This window comes from Anneissia japonica, unplaced genomic scaffold (genome assembly GCF_011630105.1).
Source record: "Anneissia japonica isolate Jap-2015-1 unplaced genomic scaffold, ASM1163010v1 scaffold287616_len25805_cov114, whole genome shotgun sequence".
Taxonomy (NCBI): Eukaryota; Metazoa; Echinodermata; class Crinoidea; order Comatulida; family Comatulidae; genus Anneissia; species Anneissia japonica.
In genome coordinates this window covers 1-22629 of record NW_022732010.1, presented here as the reverse complement: position 1 = coordinate 22629, position 22629 = coordinate 1, and the positions used below count along the sequence as shown (strand labels likewise).

Here is a 22629-nt window from a genome sequence, read left to right as displayed (position 1 = left end):
CTTCATTTTTTTAAGGAAAAAAAAAAGAAAAATATATTCAAATTGAAGTGCGAGAGTATATTCAAATTGAAGTGCGAGATGCCCTAATCATAAATTTTCTTACCTCAGCCCCAACCATTGTGGGGCTGAGGTGTGTGATTCCTCGGTCTGTGAAAGTCCCTCCCTCGTTCACCTCTCTTTCGAATTCCTGGATCTGCCACTGTTATTATATAATTATTTTTGCGCTTATTTATAATGCGTCTATTGCAATTTTCACTTTATCCTCTCAAACAATTTGATTGATTTGATTGATTTATTTATTTATTTTCCACATAATGAACAAAAACAAACATATACATGATCAAACATATTCAAAAAATCTATGTGGATGGAGACCACAATAAGTTTAAGAAAAACTTTAAGATGTGGCCACCATTAAAATAAAAATCCTAAGAACGTTCAGAGTGCGTTACTTCACAGGGGGATTTTCCCCCTTGACCCCGCCGGGGTCATACGTAATTCGCAAAACGGCTCCCCCCACCCTTTCAAAATCCTGGCTACGTCCCTGTCATGCATACTTTTTTAATAACCAGGTAGCCTACCTAATTATTTTATTTATTTTAAATTATTTTTTATACATCTAATCAGTAACTATAAAACTTTTGAATTATATAGTGGCATTTTAATATAGTCAGATTAAAAGCTTGTCATGGACTTTTCAATATTTTTTGCTAAATTATATGTAGCAGATTATTACTCTGTATCTATTTTAGAATAGTTTATCTGGACTATAATAATATATGCAGTTATTCTTCAAAACTTTGTCTTGTAGGATGCCCCTATACCGTACTGTTGTTGAATGGGCCAGCAGGGGCTGGTAAGACCGCCACTGTACAGACACTTGCGAAAGAAATGCACCTTGAAGTTCAGGAGTGGATTAATCCAGTAACAGATGTGTACCAGAATGATGTCACTCCAGGTAAGGAGCTGATTGGACAAACCAACAGCCAGCAATTATTTTGAGAATGGCAGATGATATATATCGATTTTAATTGGTATTTAAATGTGAAATTGCCGTCATTTTTTCAATAGAAAGTAAAAAAGTATTTACACATGTGTACCAGAATATTAATGTCACTCCATGTCAAAAGCTGATTGGACAAATAAATAGCAATTAATTATTTTGAGAACGTTACATTATGTAAATTGAAATTGGTATTGAAATGTAAAATTGCAGTTATTTTTAATAGAATGTAAAAATTATTATATATAGAAATATAATAAGGTTCTGAAGATTAATTTCTGTGATATAAAGACATTAGTTGATTAGCTTACTTTGTATATAATTTAGTTAATTATTAGCTGTCAATTAAACATCAGAATAAGAAAATGTTTTCCTTGTCAAAAAATAATAGAGGCAAAATGATATTTTGATTTTGTAAATACAGTATTGAAAATGTAAATCTATTTACATGATAGTAGTAGTTTAGATCCGTATGATAATGTACTGTAGAAATCCAATGTTCAAATTAATGAGTTTTATTTAATATTTTATCATGTTTGAGCACAAGCATATTTATCTGTGTTAAACTGATTTCAAAATTATTTTTCCCTGCCAGATTTTGGGGATTTTGCGGGTCAAAGGTATCAATCACACTCTTTTGGGATTTTATCACAAGAGCAAATATTAATCTCTGCAAATATTTGGAGAGAAATCATTAAAGAAGAAAGTTATTGTTATTGAAGTAAGTGTTTAAATGAAGGAAGAGATTTTATTGAAGATTTTTATGTCATTAAACAGTAAATTTACATTTTAGTGCATTACAGTAAAATACCCCAGGTGTATAACCATCCATTTACATTTCATAAACTTATAATGTGCTTTGTCTTGGAAATATTTTCTAAATAAACATACATTAAAATGCATTTATATATTTTTGTTTTCCTATCCCTTCCTTTTAAAATCAAAATTTTGTTATCAAATTGGATTTGAAATACAGTATATTAAGCATCAAAATAAACAAGGGAATTATTCAACCTTTTTAAATGTCTCCCTCTAGAAAATGATATACATATTATCTGTTAGTTCATATTGGTTTTCAGCCTCTTGTTGCAGTTTAGTATGATAACAATTTTGTTGTAGCATTCATTTTCAGACTTTGACCACTGTTGACTATTTTATGCAGTATCATGCTTCTGTTGATAACAATGGTGCCCTCATTGTTACATATTGATAACAAGGATCTTTAATATAATATTACAAGATAATATTCTGCATGTTTTTTTGCACCAAATCCTGTAACAACACAGTGTAGTGTGCCCTTTTGCAATTACAATTACTTTTTAACTTTGACCTCAATGAACTTTAACTAAAGATAGCCTATCTTGCGTTTTCTACATGCGAATTCTCTAACAACTATCATAACAACCTCTCTCAAAAACAATTACTTTTTATGCTTCCTTTTACACAAGGCTGATGCTTCTATTTGTTATGCGTAAAATCGTGGAGAGCGCTATCTTGTTATTATAAGATCTCTGATTGATAACAAAGGCGCCCTCATTGTTTTGTATTAACTCATGTTTGAGTTTCTGTGTATTGGAATCCATTCCATAAAAAAATTAATTTGCATTCATGTGAAGTGGATTCAATGTTAGAAAAAAAAAACTAAAATAAAAGTGAAATATATTTTTGTCATTCATGTTAGGCAAAATACATTAATAGACTAATGATATTTATTTGTTTTTCTGATTCAAAAATGTTTGTTTGAGCTAGGATATTATAGTTCTTAAAACACTTTTTTTTCTATTTTTTCAGGATTTGCCTCATACATTTCTTCGTTATCCACCTCAATTTTTAGAAAGTACAAGAAGTCATGCCGAAGCCCTCTAGTGTTCATAATCAGCGATACGGCTCGAGGTGACAACATTGTTCGAAAAGCACTCCCAAAAGATTTAAAAATTATGTTAGACATCCAAGATATTAGGTAATTGTAGAAGCCATTATTATCAGTATTTGTATCAGTTTTCCTTTTAACTAAACCAATAAAACATATTGGCATGATGAGGAATCAGTGTTAATTTTCTTAATATTTTTCGACGGTGGCCCATAATTAAGGAGGTGCATCCAACCTTACCCATAAAGAACACAATTCACATAATTAACTATCAAAATATTCCAAGTACTGCATCTACAATTTTTTTTGGTTCGATTAAAAATGATTGATATACTGTACATACTAATACCTATTATTAAACCAGGTGAAAATGTTCCATCACAACATGATAATTAATATAGAATAAGTAATTCTAATAGCGTACATATTCTCAGAAGCTGGTCTAGTATTGTCCTACCAAAACGGATTGAGTTGTTGGTGTTGATTACAAGTTTTTCGTTTCTGAGAGTTGCCATATATAATGATGATAATGCAAAATGTTTTGCACAGTTGAGATAAATAGTCCATTGATTACAAATTTTATGAAAGATTTTAATGCTTTAGTGTTCTTTCATCAGGGCTTGTTTTAAAGTTGAAATTAATATTCTTTTCCGTTTGGTACTTGCCATTTTCATTCTGATTGATTGCCATTTTATTTATTGCTATTCTGATTTAACCACTTTTGTGTATGTATGATATCCTCACTTTAAAGCATCCCGGCTTTAGATATGTACAAAATTGAAATCCAATTCGGTTTTTTGTACACAAATGAAAGTTGTCTCTAATTACTTAGCAAAGAAATGTCTTTACCTGGAATCCTTGATAATTGAACCAAAAGGATGCAAGTTGATAAAAAAAAACATACATCTTTGAAATACAACAAACGATTCAAATGGAAACATGTTTCAAAGTTCAGCATCCTATAATCAGTACACTACAACAGAAAACTTAAAATAAAAACCAAGCCTGTTTCTTCTAGACTATATGTAATTAACTGTTATGCTTGCATACGTTGTATGCATGTTAATTATAAGTTGAATATTAACAATTTCAAGTTTACTTATAATATGCAGTAGTGTATTTCAATCTTGTTGCTATAATTTCCATTGATGCAAATGAGTAAACACCATTGAAAAACTAATTATTTTTTAATTTCTTTGTGCTCATAGCAGTGTAGTAATCTTTTTGTATAAATACAGAAAAAATATCTAAATTGGACACAATCACAAAAATGTAATTCTATCTTTATTTTTAAAGACACATTTCTAGACATAGTATAAGCTAAATCATTTTTTTGGATGCTGAATTATAGTTAGCTTCTATTGCATTACTTATATATTCAGTAGAGTATTTCAATCAGTTGCTATAATTTTTATTGATGCAAATGAGTAAACACCAACAGAAATTTTGTTTCCATTTCTATGTGCTCAATACAGTGTAGTAATCTTTTTGAATACAGAAAAATATTTATTTAAAAAAAAATTAAATACAATCACAAAAAATAAATTTTATTTTTTAAATACATATTTCCAGACATAGTATAAGCTAAATCATTTTTGTGGATGCTGAATTATAATAGCTTCTGTATATTTTATATGCCTGCATTCTGTTCCACGTCTGATAAAATAAGGCGTTTATTTATGAAATTAATGACTAATGTGAATGTCTCTTTCAGTTTTAATCCAGTGGCGCAAACAAGCATGTGCAAAGTGCTGACAAGTATAGCAACATTTGAGGCAGCAAAGGTATGTCTTGTGGCTCCACAAGCTATATAAATAGATTGATGTTTTCAAGTACCATCCTATAAAATCAACACATAATGTTTGGTTTTGGTAAACAATATTCTGATAAGTTAAACGTATACCCTTTGTCCACAATAAATCTCCATTGTAGAGAAAAATAAATTGGATATACTGTAAAAACAATAAATTAATTACCTCCCTTAATATCAGATAAGACACAGTCCCACGGTTTGTTTATGTTGAAAATTAAGATAGAGACGGTTATCATCTGTAATAGTCTGGTTAACAAGATAAGGAGTGTGTTAGCCTGTGACAGCCTTCGCAGACAATGGCTACTTGTGGCTGAACAAGCTCCAAAATGGCGGAAGTTTACTTGAAGCTTTTATAAATACCTTTCGTGTAACAATATACAAACAATAAAACCTATCAAAATAATAGCTCATTTATGCTGGTATTAGGCTAAACTTCATTTTGTTGTGTTGAGAACAAAAATCTAACCTTTTCTTTACTGATTCTTTTCAATTGTATCACTGAAATGCATCTGTCAATGTGTCTGATCTGTTAATAAAGAATTTCTCAAGGTAAAATCTTACAAGAGGCCTAATTGAGATATAGTCTAATAAAAATAAATTCTTAATTTGATTCCTTTTCAACAATTCTATTAGTATTAGGCAAATGCTTAGCCTACTGGCTAGTTTGACATAAGTCAATTATTTGTAAAAATTAATAGATTTGGGCATTTTTGATTAAAGAAAATACTGTACTGCACTGTGAAATACCATTGTTGACAAGACCAGTTTAGCTCAGTTAACAGACTATCAAAATGGTATTGAAGCCTGTCTGTTAAATTTTAATACATAGCAGCTCATAATTGCATATCTCCAATTTGCTGAACAGAACATTCCTGTTTAATTTTAGTCATTTATTTGTCTCAAAACAAAATATAAAGGAAAAACAATAAGGTTTCGTAGCAGGTAAGTTAAAATGCACAAAGTTTTATTTTGTGTTCATGTTCGTTTTTTTCTGAAACTTAAATCATTTGGAATTGATTGATTTTTTAAAATTTCATATTTTTAAGGGAAGTTGTCAATTCCAAGTGCCTTGTAAGTCTACTATTGATGCTTTATCAGCTGCCAGTGCTGGGGATATCAGAGGTGCAATCAATGCTCTGCAGTTTGCTTGCTTAAAAGGTTGCTGAACGCTTGGAATTTTAAAGTTATATGCTAACCTCGCTCTGCAGTTTAAAACATAGACTTATATTATTTCATGTTGGTGATACCTTCATCTGTAATATATATTCATCATATATGTACAATAGAATTAGTATATTCTAAAAGCATTGTGTGTTTATATTTTCTACTGATACAAGTACTTTAAAGTCTTTGTTTGATGGGAGCAGAAAGTGTGACTCCACTCTAGCAAGAAAATCTTATAAAAGTACAAAAAGCAAAAATACAAAGCATACAAGAATGTCTAACAGTCAAGGCGGAAGTAAATGGAGAACTAAACAAACAGAGGATGAAAAAGAAGGGAAGGATCTAGTGGCAATAGGGGGCAGGGATACGTCCATGTTTCTATTTAGAGCACTAGGAAAAATCCTTTACTGTAAAAGTGAGTGATTGTTAATAACTATGCTGTGTAAATTGCACATATTAGATGTCATATTATTATGTACGTGTACAAATTTAAGAACTCATCATTCAAGAATTATTTAAAAGAAAAAAAAACATTATTTAAATACCCAGTTTCAAACCATTTATTTAAAATTTTAAAAAGGAAGAATATTTTTCCAAAATACAAATTAATTTATACTGTAGATACAAAATTTGTAGATACAAATTATAAATTAACATATTTTTATTTTTGTTTTCTATAATATTTTCATTGACATTTCTTTATTCACCGGTACCATATGCTAGACGAGAATTGGATGTCTGCCCTCTCCGCGGGCGCTTGTTGCAGTTATAGGTCTAAACACCAGGGGTGGTGCCAGTGAGCGGACCAAGCCCCCTGTCGGGGAGAAAAGCCAGATTTTGTTGTGGATAAAAAAAAAATTATATGTATTATCTACATATAAGTAGACTCTAAAATTGATTAAATGAGCCACTGAAACCCCTAAATTGTCATAATTTTCCCCTGGATCACTTTTCAAACATTTTGAGCAAGGCCTGACGATGCCCACTTTGCTCTCGTCAGGGACATCGGCACACCGTCAGGGATCTTGGTACCCCCATTGGGCAAATCCTGGTGCCGCCCCTGCTAAAAACACTATCCCAGAATTCATCGCGGTGCGCGAAACATACTGTACAGGTTGTTTTTAGCTTTTGCACATAAGAGTTAGTAATGATGTCACAATTGACTTGTAAATGGAATTATTGCACAAATTATTGAACTATAACAACTGCTATAAATTCCTTACATAAATTCCTTAAATTTATCTCTTCAGCGAAGACTGAAGTGATTTTCTTGAAAACGTCAATGTTTGTTTTTACTCATTTGCAAATTCTGTGCAAATTAATGCCATGGCTTTGAAGTGTATGTGATGATAGGTTGCTTGTAGCTTTGTCGTATATAATAAACATGTTTATTTTGCACAGGGTTTCCAAAACTAACAGTTAAGTAATCAAAATGTGTATTTTCAGATTGGTATCTATTTATATACATGTTTACCATGTAGGTATATGACCGTTTTTTTCTTTTGATGTAGGAGTTAAACCAAAGATTGATGCAGATAAGCAACATATACCACCTCATTTGCAACATCATGACAGAGATAACTTGAAGTTTAACCCGGAGGTAAATATTTGTTTAGTTTCTAATTTCTATTAATAAATTTTTATCGTGGATATTAAAAGAAAATATAATCCTACGTGCAGTCTTTGATTCACCAGCGGGTGACTAAGGTCAATTGTCAGAGTGAAAGTCTTCTTAAATGTTAATCCCTTTTAATAATGAAAAATATTAAAAAATTGACAAATTGTGAAGCCTGGTGGTTATGTTTACATCTGTTAGCCTCCTTATTTCAAATAGTACTGTGGTCATCACTACTATCTATATTTATTTAATTATATTTCATCTCAACTAGTGATAATTATAAATGGTGGAAATTTTTTAGAGAAAAATAAAAGGTGACAAAATTACAAATGACAAATACCACCCAGGATGGAAATGGTAATTGCAACAATGATTATCAAAAATAAATAATTAAAAAAAAAACTACATATTTTTTTCCCTACAATACATTTATTTCTTGTACTTTTACCATAACAGCTAAAAAAACATATAAAATTAAATTTGACCACTATATTATACCTTAGGATTGGAATTCAAACACCTTTTATGGCCAGGCTACAGTACCACTTATGTTATAGTTGTCATTGTTATATTTTGAATATTATATTAATCTTCACTGTCTTTTTTTAGGATATTATTTGTCAAACTCAAATAAGTAGCGATATGTTCAACCTCTACTTGCATCAGAACTACCTTGAGTTTTACACTCGAGTGGATGATGTAGTACGAGGAAGTGAGTATCTAACTAGTGATGCAGATCTAATTTCTTCTAATTTTTCAGTAAGTGAAGTAGCAAATATGAAAAAAAAAATCTTACTTTTATTTTACGATATATTAGTACTCTACTAAACGTTTTGCCTACATAATTAAAAAATAATATGAAAATATTATTTAGTATTGAAAATTATGGTTTATTTTCTACTATAATGGTTTTATGAATTGTCAGTTACAAGCAATGTGGAACAAAACATATATTTGTGATTGTTATAAAAATCGTGGTGATAATATAACATTTTGAAAAATGAAACCAGGCATGTATACATGTGTATTTATGAAGTATATTTTATATTGTATATATTATTTATGATTCTATAATTCAGTAAATATCCATAAATGTCGTAAGTAATTCTGACTCCACTCTTTCTAGCATCGTAATATTTTATATTGTATATATTATTTATGATTCTATAATTCAGTAAATATCCATAAATGTCGTAAGTAATTCTGACTCCACTCTTTCTAGCATCGTAGTATTTTATCGGAGTATAGCAGTTGCATAGCAACAAGAGGTTTAATACATTGTAACTCATCCAGGAGTCAACAGAATACAGCTACAGATTGGTATCCTTTGCTGCTTTTACAGGGCAAGGGTTGAAAGATTGAATGAAAGAGACGTTGAAACCATGGAAGGGGAAGATTCCTGCTCTCAGCTTTCTACGGTTTACAATGATTGTAATGATATGGACAGCACTCTGAAGTCAAATGTATATGATAACGATATAAAAGTATATTTTATATTGTATATATTATTTATGATTCTATAATTCAGTAAATATCCATAAATGTCGTAAGTAATTCTGACTCCACTCTTTCTAGCATCGTAGTATTTTATCGGAGTATAGCAGTTGCATAGCAACAAGAGGTTTAATACATTGTAACTCATCCAGGAGTCAACAGAATACAGCTACAGGTGGCATGGGAAGGAAACCTCTTCATAAACCACAATGGTGGCAGGTTGCCAAACAGGTAATACACATGTACCCTGTAAAGTTTATGATAAGGTATTGTAATGACACTCAATAAAATTGTGTAATTTGAACTTACTTAGCAAATGGGCACATTGACCTCATGGTTTTATTTTGTTTACACACACAACTATTACCGTATTTATGCCACATTAATTCACCAATGAATAACAAAGGTATACCATCACAACCTTATCAATTAATATATATTTATAAATGATATTGATAAGATTAATTATGCTTATAACAAGGATTTATAGATCATTAAAAATATATATAATTTAATAGACCAATAGACAAGTGTTTTTTTTATATTTCTGAATTTTTGTGATACTGATTTAATTTTAAACTCAACATGCTAAAGGTATTGTCAGGCTACTTTAGCAGTATGCCTATATTTAATGCTTGAATAATTTTTTATATTAACAAAATGAATTCAGATTTTTAAAAAAATTGATAACTTATCTTTTATTGTGAATAAAGATTCTATAGATAAAAAGAGAAGTATATATGTATTACCTAACCATGTTTAACTGAATAATTAGTGTATGATTGTTGAATATTTCAATGAATTTATTGTTTTTAGTATTTTTCACTAGATCAAATTTTCCTTCTTCGAGAACTGAATAGCTTTTTAACATCAACAAGGTAAGTTAACAAGGCTTCTATTAAAACACTGTATAATAAACTCTTTTCATCAACTGACATATATTTATTTTACTGAAAATAAATGTTGTTAATTATATAATATGTCCTAACAAACAAAGTGAGAATGTCAACACTTACAAAAAAATGTTGTAAATCATTGTTATATTATTATTTTTCAAGAAAATATTATCGATGTAAATTCAATATACTGATTGTATGTAATTGTAGATAATCACACTTAAATGTTGTGCTCGCTCACTTTTAGGTTCTATTTTTTAATGAATTTTTTGAATATAAAATTATAAATTATTTCATAATTTGATATTTATATTAGCTACTATCCAGAAATTTCTAACCTATACGTCCATCAGCAGATAGGAAGAAAGATATTTTCATCATTGTATAAATAAACCTGTTCATAAAACTGATTGGTATCCTTTGCTGCTTTTACAGGGCAAGGGTTGAAAGATTGAATGAAAGAGACGTTGAAACCATGGAAGGGGAAGATTCCTGCTCTCAGCTTTCTACGGTTTACAATGATTGTAATGATATGGACAGCACTCTGAAGTCAAATGTATATGATAACGATATACACATTGGAGATTTTGATGATGATAACAACATAGATGATTTTTATGAAGATGATGATTGGTGAAAGACATTTTAATGAGCTTTACAGAAATTGAAGGAAGATATTTAACAAATATAGATTATTATTTCCATTCAGAATTCTTGTAGAAATTTGTCAGAAACTTTTGAATTTCAAAGCCCAGCATCTTTGAAGGAAAAATATATGTTTTACAAAATGATTTTCTATGGCCCTTTTCTGCACCTCTTTCTCCACCCCCCCCCCCTTGTTTTTAATATTAAAGACAGGCTCCGGAGGAAAAAAAATTGTTGATATATTTTACAACTTATTTTTATAAGACACAAAAAAAGGTGTTTGAGGAAAATAAATTGTTTGAGGAAAAGAAATTGAAAAGGGGCGTAACCATCATTTTCCACATTGTGTTCCTCTGGAGCTGGCTTTAATCTATAACATATTAGCTGTTGCCGATTATTTATTTAGTAGTGTCTTAAAAAGTCCATTTGTATAACATATCAAATCCAGAGCCTGGCCTTTAAGAAATACATTATATTTATCTACAAGCATAAATTTCCTACTACAGAGACACTGAGTTGTGAGCTTCCTGTTTTTTTTTTTTTTTAATTATTATTATTATTGATATTAAATGTTAATAACTTAAATCTTCTTTACTTACTTTAAGTCATGGTTTTTTTTTTTTAATTATTATTATTATTGATATTAAATGTTAATAACTTAAATCTTCTTTACTTACTTTAAGTCATGGTTTCTTTTTTTTTTTTTTTTCACAAGACACTACATCTATAAGGTAAATCACACATATTATGTTGTCGGTTTAGGGTCGCCTTAAAACGACCATTCTGTTTACAGATAGTTTTTTGAGTGGGCTTAGGATCGCATTGCGAGTGTTCACATTTCGTATTTGCGCCGGGTCAATGAATTGCAGAACAAGAAATTCGAGGCATACCGCCTTAATTTGCCTCTTTACTTGATTGGCTGTACAATCAAAACATTCCTCTGCCATCCTCCCACTTACCTCCCTATACACCACAGTATTTTTGAAACTCCCCCATTCATTTGCTGTTGTATTTCCTCCATTTACAAGCTAAAATACACCAACCCGAACACCTTACCATTTACTTCCCCTTGAAGAATTTGGCAACATTTTTTCCTGTACAATTTTGTGTGAGAAATTGTATTACTACCAAGAAGAGCTTGGCAACCCAGGTTCAGTTTACCTTCAAATATGAAAATGAGTTGGCCCAGGTTTCGAATTGCGTGACCATGGCCAACTTTAAAGTCAGAAAAAATTTAGGTCGCCTGTGGGCGGATTTAAAATTTATTGATTGTTCACACTTAAGAAAAGGTGGCCATGAGGAGGTACCCCGTAACTGTTAAGGGTGATTGGGCTGTATGACCATGACTATCAGTCAAAACACAAAAAAACACCTCAAAAAGATATATTTTAAAAAAAAGGCTCATTAAAAAAATCAAGTAAAATATTAGCTTACACCAAGAAACAGATCGAAAAAAAAAATAAGTTTTTTTTTTCTGTTTCTTAGTGGATCGTATTAAGTTATTTGGTGTATGGTAAAAATCGCCTCCGAAGATTGGCCCCGGAAAAATGGCCTGGTAAAAGTGGCCTGGTAAAATGTGACAATATTTTATTTTGTTTGCTCAAAATTCTATAGCAACGCTTGCAGGAGAAATGTGCCCCCAACCCCATTTTGACACAAAATTTCTAAAATTTAGTGCATAGGTATCAGTGTTGTGTTACTCAAATATTCTGAGACTGTTGTACCAAGGGCTGTAGCCACGAGAATTGAACTGGTCAAGTTTTGGTGGAAGTGAGCATTGAGGCTGAGGTGGGTGGGGGGGGGGCGCCAAGGGCCTCCAGACGGGGTTCAAAGGGCCCAGGAAAAATTTGCTGTTTTTCCATTGTATACACCAATTTTAATGATGTTCTGTAGTAGTAATCTAATACATCGTTTAAAAATATTTTTTACTGAAAATTGTTTTTTTTTTTAAATAATATCAGGGCTATGATGAAGCAAAACAATAAAAGCACTTTAATTCAAAACGGGCAGGTTTATTCAAGAGAAAGTTTGTTAATCTCAGCATTGGTGTTATTTTAGTATTTTGCCTTTTGGCATTGAAAAAAAAATCTAAGATTAGACCTATGAACGAAAAGCAGTATTGCTATGACATTTAAGAAAAGGTATATTTACAGTATATTTATTTATAGAAAATAATGTTGCATACTAAAACAATCAAGAATAAATATACAGTACAGATAAAAGCATAATCTTTTCTTGTCAGTTGACTAGGTAATTTAGTGAAGAAATGAATATATTAGTCGTAGGCAAGTGTATAAGGGAACATTTAATTCATAATTCAATTTTTAGTCTGAGAATTTTTCTACTAGATTTGGATAAAAGCTAAACCCATACAGACACTGGATTTCAACTCAAGAAAAAATGCATCCTAGTTTCATAATCGGTATAAATCTTACACTAAAAGAAAAAATAATGTAAACTCCCATAAACCGTTTGCACCAGAGTTCACAGATTTGTGGTTCCTGAGTTAAGTCAATAGAGAGATTTTTGAGTAATACATTGGAATTTAGCCTTTATTCCTGTTCACAACCTAAGCAATTAACTTGTGGTGTGTCAAAAAGTGCTCAGGTGGAAACTTGGCCAACCGTACCCGTGCCTATGGCCTTGGTACCCCCGTTTGACAAATTATGGATCCGTACCTGGACTGCAGGTGTCATATGCATTATCTACTGTATATTTTAAGATTCAAAATAATTTATTGCAAACTTAAGGAAAATTTGAAATGTACAAGAAATGTATATTTGTCACAGTGCATACACGGAAATGTCTTGAACACAAAGGCTGATATAGTACCAATGTTTTATACAGTACTACGGCCCTAATTCTGACCTGAAAATAAAGGCCGATGACTATTTCTGATTTACTATCAACACTGCAGTACCCGCTGCTTACTTGGACTCGAATTCAACCATGGCCATCAGGCGCAAGCTCGGTGGTCTAGAGGTATAATGCCAGGCTGGTGATCTGGAGATCGTGGGTTCGAGTCCCACCCGAGAACAACTTGCGATTTTTTTTCGAAATTGTTTTCAAACGTACTGAGTATTCAGTACATTTCCACGTCAGCTAGGGCAAAATTACACCTATACATGTTTCTCCTGACGCAAATTCAGTTATTGTCTATTCCATCACGACAATAACAATTACTATCAACACTGCAGTACCATTACGTGGACTCGAATTCAACCCTGGCCATCAGGCGCAAGCTCGGTGGTCTAGAGGTATGATGCCAGGCTAGTGATCTGGAGATCGTGGGTTCGAGTCCCACCTGAGAACAACTTGTTTGTACTGAGTATTCGGTACATTTTCACGTCAGGTAGGGCAAAATAATAATAATAATAATAATAATAATATTAATAATAATAGTGTTTTTAATTGGAATAAATGAGTAACGTTTTTTTTTAGTCAAGATACTTTCTCTAATCACATCCACCGAATAGATGCTATGCCGTAAACTCTTGCCCATAATAATCAATACACTGTTAATAAATAGAATTTGCCACAGATGTATTTCTTTGTTATTTCTCATCCTGACCTTCGCCCTGACAAACGGTGTGAAGGACTTGATTTGCGCATTTCCCGAATCATTAATATGTTTTGCAAAACTTTGTTGTTAATACCATCAACTTTATATTCATCAAGCATGTAATAAGAATAGAAGTAAGTAATATATTTTGCTGGTACTCAAAAGTTTTTCAATTTTTGATGTAAAATACAGAGTATGCATGATGCAAGTCATATTTTAAGAATACTTTATATTATTGAGTATTTTATATAGTATTTTTAACTCTAAATATTAACTCTAAATACTTCCTTGGACTAGAAAAAAATAACGGTAGAAAAAAACAAATTAAAAAAAATAAAAAGGCAAATGGTACATACGCCCAAACAACTAAAGACATACTAGCCGAAGAAGTTAATTACTTTGAGAATTTATACTCCAATAAAAATATAGATAGGAATAAAATTCATGAATATTTAAAATCATGTAAATCACCAAGAGCAACAATCATGTGAAGGTGAAATCTCCATTGCAGAGTGCTAAAACGCAATGCATAAAATGAAAATTAATAAAGCACCTGGCACAGATGGACTTACGGTAAAGTTTTACCGTTTTTTCTGGCCAAAAATAGGGTCCTTAGTGTGTAAAAGTCTAAACTAGGGGTTAGAGATAGGGAAACTATCACATACACAAAAAAGAGGGGTTATAAACCTGGTCTTCAAAAAAGGCGAGCACGAGGATCTTAATAATTGGAGGCCCATTACCCTCTTAAATGTCGATTATAAAATTGCCGCCTTTGTTTTATCAAAAAGACTTCAAAATGTAATTAAAAAAATAATGAATAATGACCAAAAAGGTTATATTGAAGGTCGCTTTGGTGGCGAAAATGTCAGGCTTATAAAGGATTTACTTGAATATATGGATAATGAAAACCAAACTGGTGCAATTATAAGTATTGATTTCAGTAAAGCTTTTGACACTGTAAATAGAGAATTTCTTATTAATACACTTTATCGTTTCAATTTCGGGGCATCATTTATAAAATGGGTAAAAGTTCTGTACTGTAGCACTGAGTGCATTGTAATGAATAATGGTTGCTGCTCAAAGAGATTCAGTATGCACAGGGGTATTAAAAGGGTTTCCCTTTGTCTGCTCTCCTCTTCATCATGGTAGCCGAAGTCATGGCGTTAAAAATAAGAAATGATGTAACGATTGTGCTACCAAATACAGGCAATTGCGATAATGAAGTAATTATCTGATGACACAGTTTTATTTATTAAAGATGAGAAAAGTATAAAAAAAAGTTTAGATAAAATAGTTAATTTTGGAAAGGTTTCTGGTCTTCAATTAAATAAAAAAAGAAAAACGCCATGTGGTTAGGCCAATGGAAATTGAGGAAATGTAGTCCATTTGGTATTAAATGGACAAGTGGTTTCAACATTCTTGGAATATTTGTTGGCCATGACAAATCTATATGTAATTAAAAAAAATTGGTATGAAAAAAATCGAATCTCTAAAACATATTCTTAATTTATGGCGTAAAAGGAATTTAACTTTATTTGGAAAGGTTATAATTTTACAACAATTAGCGTTAGCAAAGCTGGTATACAATTCTAGTATTTTAGAAACCCCCGAATTTGTCTTAAAACAAGTGGACAATAATCTATGACTTTTTGTGGGATAAAAAAACGGAAAAAATATAAAGATTAACTCTCATAAACAAATATGAACATGGTGGTATAAAAGCACCCGACTTCAGGTCTCAAGTGCAATCTTTCAACATATCATGGGCTAGACGTCTTTTCAATGATGAAACGTCTAAGTGGAAAATATTGCCATCTAAGTATTTTAAAAGAATTGGCCCACAATATGTTATTGAAAATATGTCACACTTAAATGTAAAAAAATGCGAAGGTATTCCTAGTTTTTATATAGGTGTATTAAAGGCGTTAACTAGTTTTAACGAAATTATAATGAAATACCCAACATGTTACAAGGAAATACTCGAACAAAACATTTGGGGAAATAAAATGATAACTTACAGTGGTCTATCACTATTGTAGAGAAACTGGGTAAGGTCAGGTGTAAGAAAAATCAAAGATATTGTGCTTGGAAATAGATTTATTCAATCGAACGAATTATTAGAAAAGTTATCTACTGAATCAAATTGCATATCAGAATATCATATTGTGTTAAAGGCCATTCCTCATGAATGGAAAGATGTGATTTTTTCACAAAATGAGAATGCAGAGCAAGAGAAACCTTTGCTTGTTACAAAACTGTGTAACACAAAATGCAAACAAACGTATAATAGTTTTGTCGAAAGAAAATGTATAGAACCGAAATGTCAATTAAAATGGGAATTGTATTTTAATACTACAGTTGATTGGATGTTAACCTGGAAAAGAAAAGTAAAAATGATTAGAGAAAACAAACTCAAACAAGTAAATTTTAAATTATGACATAGAATTATTCCCACTAGGAAAAGATTATGTATATGGAAAATTATAAACTCAAACACATGCTTACAATACAACCGTGTTGAGGATGATGCACATTTATTTTATGAATGTGCAGAAGCCAGTAATCTATGGCGTTACATTAATGAACTTACCTCAAAGAATTACAATATTGAGGCAAACTTTAAAAACATAGTACTTGGTACTGGGAATACGTATATAGACAATTTGTTTTCATTAGGTTTATTTTGCATATATAAAGTAAATGTTTTAAAACAAATTAATAAATGGAAATTTACCCCAGTCTATCAACTGTTTATTGTTGAAAAAAGTATAAGAAAGTACATTAAATAGGCCTATACGAAAATAATATATTTAAAAATGTACTTGACCAACCTCAATATGTACAGTGTAATGCTTTTTTTAATCGATCAGTTAACTTTACACATGGATTTACAGTGATTTGTTTTTTTAATTAATTTTTAATTTCTTTTAAATGTCTTTTTAACGTCTTGGACGATCTACATGGGTGCTATTTATTACTTTTAGATCCACTAAATAGCGCATAGAAAAGCTAATCTAAATGATCGATCGATTAATTGATTGATTAATTGATTGATTGATTTATTGATCGATAAATGCTGCATTTACATTTTATATAACAATTTTATCACATTTGTTTTCTGCAAAGTATAATAATTTCACCCATTCTGAGAAACTGATATGCAGTAGCTGTTTATGCCAGATATGATTTGTGAATAAAAGTGGGACGACCCCACAAAAGATAAAAAATATATATATTTAGTTGTTGTTATCAAATATTATTATATTTCATCGTTTTTAACATTATTTAATAGATATCATATTTATGGTAAAAAAAATGTAGAGGGATGTTATTAAAAAATATCACATTTTTTATGAAAAACCTAAAATCATATGAAATAGAACAATCGCTTTTTAAAATTTCAGTTTAATTAGATTAGGAAAAAATCGAAATATTTGCATGTTCTTTTTATAAAATATAATTATGTTGTGATATACATTTTATTATTGTTACTATGACCATGATATGGGTCCAAGGTGACCCAAGTATATAATTTTAGTGTATTTTTTCAGATTAAAATCAGAAAAGTAAAAAAAAATATTCCAGTCGTGAATCCAGCAATTTGCTGTACACTGTTTATGTAGGCCTATAAAAATCATTAACTTGAAATTGTCAGTTTGAAAGTTTTAATGTTACTGATTTGTATAAGAAGATAACTGGGCCGACCCAGAAATTCGTTTTGATTTCAAGTTTGCGTAATAGGATTTTAACCTCTCGAATACTAGCACTTTATTATTTTTAAAAATATTCTGATTTTAGTAGTAAATGATAAGTAATGTGGAAAAAAAACAATATATGAAATGTAAGCCACCCTCCTTTTATTATGATTGACAGAGCAATTGGCAGTGGCGTAACGACGAGACATTGGGCCCGGGGGCCCTTGCATGTTTGAAAAGTATTCACTGACGAAGTGACCAGGGTGGGTAATTTAGAATTAACTTTAAAGATAAAAAAAAGAGTTTTAAGACTATTTAATTATTGGACAATGTAAAAAAAACCCGTGTGACTATTTAACAATATAGGGCCTAATCAACTAATATTTTGCATACTCACATATATTTAATTTGAATATTTTCGTGTAACGTATACTTTTGGTCTATGCATAAATCGTAAATCAATGATCAATTGGGTCTATGCATAAATCGTCAATCAAAATAACGTTATTTGGAAAGGCAATTTTTTATGTCGATCGGACGACATCGTCATAACTTCAGACAACAGGAGGTATAGGCTGTCCGACAGGGGAAAATTCTCCTCCCCCACCCCGCTGGTGCCACCACTGAAAGGGCCCCAGTCTCAGAAATCCAGAAGGCCCCCATCGTTGCGTCACTGCGCTTAATCATGAACGTATTATGAAAGTTCTAATGAAACTTTGCCAACATAAAAGAGCGTTATTAGCAATCATTCAATCAATCGTTATCAGGGCGGACCCAGGGAGCACGGGGTAACCCCAACCTCCAAAAATACAGAAAAAAAGATAAAGAATGTCCAATTAGCGTAAGCCTAATCCAGAATAAGCTAATTTTCGATTTGAAAATCGTTTCAGGGGTACTATTTCAGTTAATAGGAAGGATCCTAAGCAAATTGGAAGACACTTTTAAGTGTCTTCCAATTTGCTTAAAAGCAATTGGTTCCTAGCAAAAAGAACATGAATACTGTAAAAGTTTTAAACCTAACCAATGTTGAACTGTTACTGATGCGCATCGAATTTTCGAAATTTTTAATGAATACTTTTGTACCATTGGTGAAAATTTATTTAATAAAGTTGAAAATAATAATTGTATTACTCATGACTCGACCGTGTTTGTTTATTCTGATATTAGTTGTAATCTTTTTGATGACGATCTGATTGACTCAGTGAATAATGTATCTCATTCCTAATTTTAATCTTAAATTTGAAGATATTTCTAGTGATGATGTGTATATTGCTCTGTCTAAATTAACAGTTAATCAATCTCCTGGTTTGGATGATCTCAGCCCTAGGCTCCTCAAGGCAGCTGCACCATGCATCTCCGAACAGATTACTTATATTTTGAATTTGTCACTTGCCCAGGAAGAGGTACCCACCGATTGGAAGCTTGGTAAAGTTATACCCATTTAAAATGTGGTGGGGGGGGGGGGGAAGAGGCGCACAAAGAAAATTGTGAACATTACCGACCAATCTCAGTACTTCCCTCTCTACTGAACATTCTTGAACGTCATATTCATAACCAACTCTATGAATTTCTACATTCAAATCATCTTATTTCCCCCAACCATTCCAGCTTCCGTCCCCTTCATAGCACAGCCACCACTCCTGTAAATGTTACCGATTATAATTATACTCAATAATACTGACAAAGACAAAGGTTTCAGTTTCAGTTTCAGTTTATTTTCCAAAATCTAACATTTTCATGTATTGATCAAAGGAAGGATGACCAACAAAAGAGCAGAGCTCGTATACCACTGGCCACCTAAACAAACTTATTGACAATTACAAGGACAAACATAACGTGATACAAGACACAGTGACAAAAACATTTTGGCAGGATATGAACTAAATAAAAGTATGCATGAATGTAAACATATAAAGGATCCTTATTGATATGTTAACAACAAATAATTTTTATACATCATTTTGAACATTTTGACAGATATTGAATTACGAATAGAAGCATAATATTATTCCATAGAATCGGACCATGCCTTCGGATAGTATTTCTGGCCATATCGGTAACAAACGTATGTGGACGGTACATATCAGTGGACCTGGTACCATAATCATGAACTGATTTTACTCTAACAAAATAATTTGAAAAATTAACTGGTAATAAATTATTTTTAAATTTATATATAAAAATACCTTTAGATAACTTATGAATGTCATACACAGTTAAATTTTTAAGACTGTAAAATAACGGTGGTGAATGTTCATGGAATTGTGAATTTGTACATAGACGCATTATGCGTTTTTGCTTGCGATAAACAGTTTCAAGACAGCAATTATTACGATCAGTCCAAATCAAAGTACAATATTGGATATGAGGAAGAACTAAGGTCTTATATAAAGATGATAAAACATTAACATGTAAGATTGGCTTTAGTCTGCAGAGAATACCAGAATATTTTGAAACTAAATTTGCAATATAAGTTATATGTTAACTCCGAGTTAAACGTTCATCCATTATTAAACCAAGAAATTTGCAGCTAGTGACACGCAAAGTATTATTACCATCAATAGTAATATTAAGGTCCTTGTAAGTACGGTTACTATATCCATTTCTAAAAATCATATAGTTGGTTTTATTAACATTAAGTGATAGTTTTTTCCTTATTAAACCAGCATGAAATAATAGAAAGATCGTAATTGACATTCTCAACTAGAGAATTTAAATTATCATCAGAAATTAATAAGTTTGTGTCGTCGGCGAATAGAATAATATTTGAGTGCTTACATATGTAGGCCAAGTCATTTATGTAAATAATAAAGAGTAAAGGGCCTAAAATTGAGCCTTGGGGGACACCACAACAAGTATTTGAATAGGATGATTTATGGTGGTTAAAAGAAGCATATTGCATTCTATCACTAAGATAACTGTTGAACCACTCAAAGGTGATACCACGAATACCATAATGATGCAGTTTACAGAGAAGAATCTTGTGATTTATGGTATCAAATGCCAATCAGCATGGAATTGAGCCTCTTCCGTTCCTGCTGCATGGATGTAGGTAGGTGTGGAACAGCAACAACCGTCTTCCCAGCAACGTTCAGCTTAGCGCGGGAAATACAATTCAAAACAGCCTCACGATCCTTCATTTTCAGAAATTTGGCTATGATGGGCTTAGTCGCTGTCTCGGACTTTGTAGGCAGACGGTGGACATTTGTAAATTCAATGTCGTTCATATCAGTGGTGTTAACTTTAGTCAAAACACGTAGATGTTACGTATAACATTCTCAGTATCCTCATTTGTACTAGATTGAGGAATGTTAAAAAATAACAGGTTTGCTTTTTTACTGTAAATCTCAATTTCTAGCCTGCTAACTTTCAGCTCATGAATTTTCTCGTTTAAATCCGACTCCAGCTTAGGAATTATTTCCCCCTTAATTTCCTGCATGTCTTCGTCCATATGCGTCACCCCTTTCTCCAATTCAACCATATCAGTTTTAATACCATTAATGTCTGCATTCATTTTGCTCATTAAATGAGAAGATAGCGCGTCAAATCGTGAGTTCATATCAGCGTCCAGTCTGGTTAACAATGCATGCAATGTATGCATATTTACAGCCTCGGCGTTCACAGGTGGCTGGTTCGAATGGCTACTACGGGATCGTCTACTAGCCTCATTGGTAAGCATGTTAACGTTAAAATTTGTAAATTATATCAATTAAAGGAGACAAGATTTAATTCACAAATAATATTTGTATAATATATTGAGACCCACTACAATTAAAAAATACATAAAGCGGGATATAGTGTCCATAAGTTGGTCAGATTTCAGATAATCACCGCAGCACCTATCATCCACGTCCTCTCTCTATGACATGTTGTGTACGTTAACAGGTGCAATATTTCTTGACCTTCAAAAAGCGTTCGATCAGTCCATCACCCTACACTTCTTAATAAACTCAGTTAAACTGGTTTACCTCCTACCTGACTGGAAGGAGGCAGGCCATTTCCGTTAATGGCGTTATTTCTGAACCTGCTTTTATTCGGTGTGGTGTCCCCCAGGGATCAATATTAGGACGGTTATTATTTATTATATATATTAATGACCTTACCGAGTCTGTAAAACGTTCTAAAATTACTATGTATGCTGATGACACGGTTATTATTTTATTCCTCAAATTCGTTAGACGATATTCAAAGCACTCTTCATCTTATGTTGATAGTGTATGTGAGTGGTCAAAAATAAACAAACTCTCGTTAAATACTGACAAGACAATGTCTGTCTTGTTTGGTTCGAGGAGAAATCTACATGGGTGCAGCTGATCTTTAATCAAATTTGCAACTCCGCCATTTAAGCTCTTAATCATTTCAAATATCTTGGTGTTTGTTTGGACCCTTCCCTCTCTTTGGAAACACACGTGGATAAGTTATGTATAAGAAGGTTAATAGCAGGATGGGTGTTCTAGGAAGAATCCGCAGATACATCAACACCAGAACCCCTAATCAACTTTATACATCTTTTATCTTACCTGTATTGGATTATGGGGATAACCTAGGAAAGAGATTATCAGACAAAATCCAAAAGTCTCAAAATAAGGCTGCGCGACTCATATTGAGAACTGACATTAGAACCAACGTTGGTAACTATGCCAATGTCTCGGATGGTCAATTCTCTCCTAAAGGAGAGAAAAACATATACACTTAATTTGGTTAAAAAATGCTTGAATGGCGGAGTTTCCATATATCTTAATGACGTGTTTACCCCATTGGACAGAGTTCATAACCTCTACACTAGATCGAGCTGGTGGATGTTTAGACTTGCCACAAGTCTCTAATTATAGGTTTTCCTAGTTATATAGTTAAGTTTTGGAGAGCGCC

General features: G+C 31.8%; 1 protein-coding gene and 1 non-coding gene across 2 annotated transcripts in view; both read left to right on the top strand.

Annotated features, from left to right (window-relative positions):
• LOC117115543 (cell cycle checkpoint protein RAD17-like) overlaps positions 1–19205 on the top strand; it is a gene marked incomplete at its 5' end in the record, with an annotated part of 20700 nt that extends 1495 nt beyond the window's left edge. Inside the window, 12 exon segments of the mRNA XM_033259386.1 lie at positions 812–958; positions 1599–1709; positions 2795–2963; positions 4588–4657; positions 5733–5844; positions 6017–6265; positions 7365–7450; positions 8078–8227; positions 9044–9193; positions 9779–9840; positions 10294–10382; positions 19006–19205. Coding sequence (XP_033115277.1) covers positions 812–958; positions 1599–1709; positions 2795–2963; positions 4588–4657; positions 5733–5844; positions 6017–6265; positions 7365–7450; positions 8078–8227; positions 9044–9193; positions 9779–9840; positions 10294–10382; positions 19006–19205 — 1595 coding nt within the window.
• On the top strand, positions 13470–13541 carry Trnat-ggu. The gene has a single exon. It is a non-coding gene; the product is annotated as a tRNA-Thr (tRNA).
• Positions 19206–22629: the final 3424 nt, after the last annotated feature.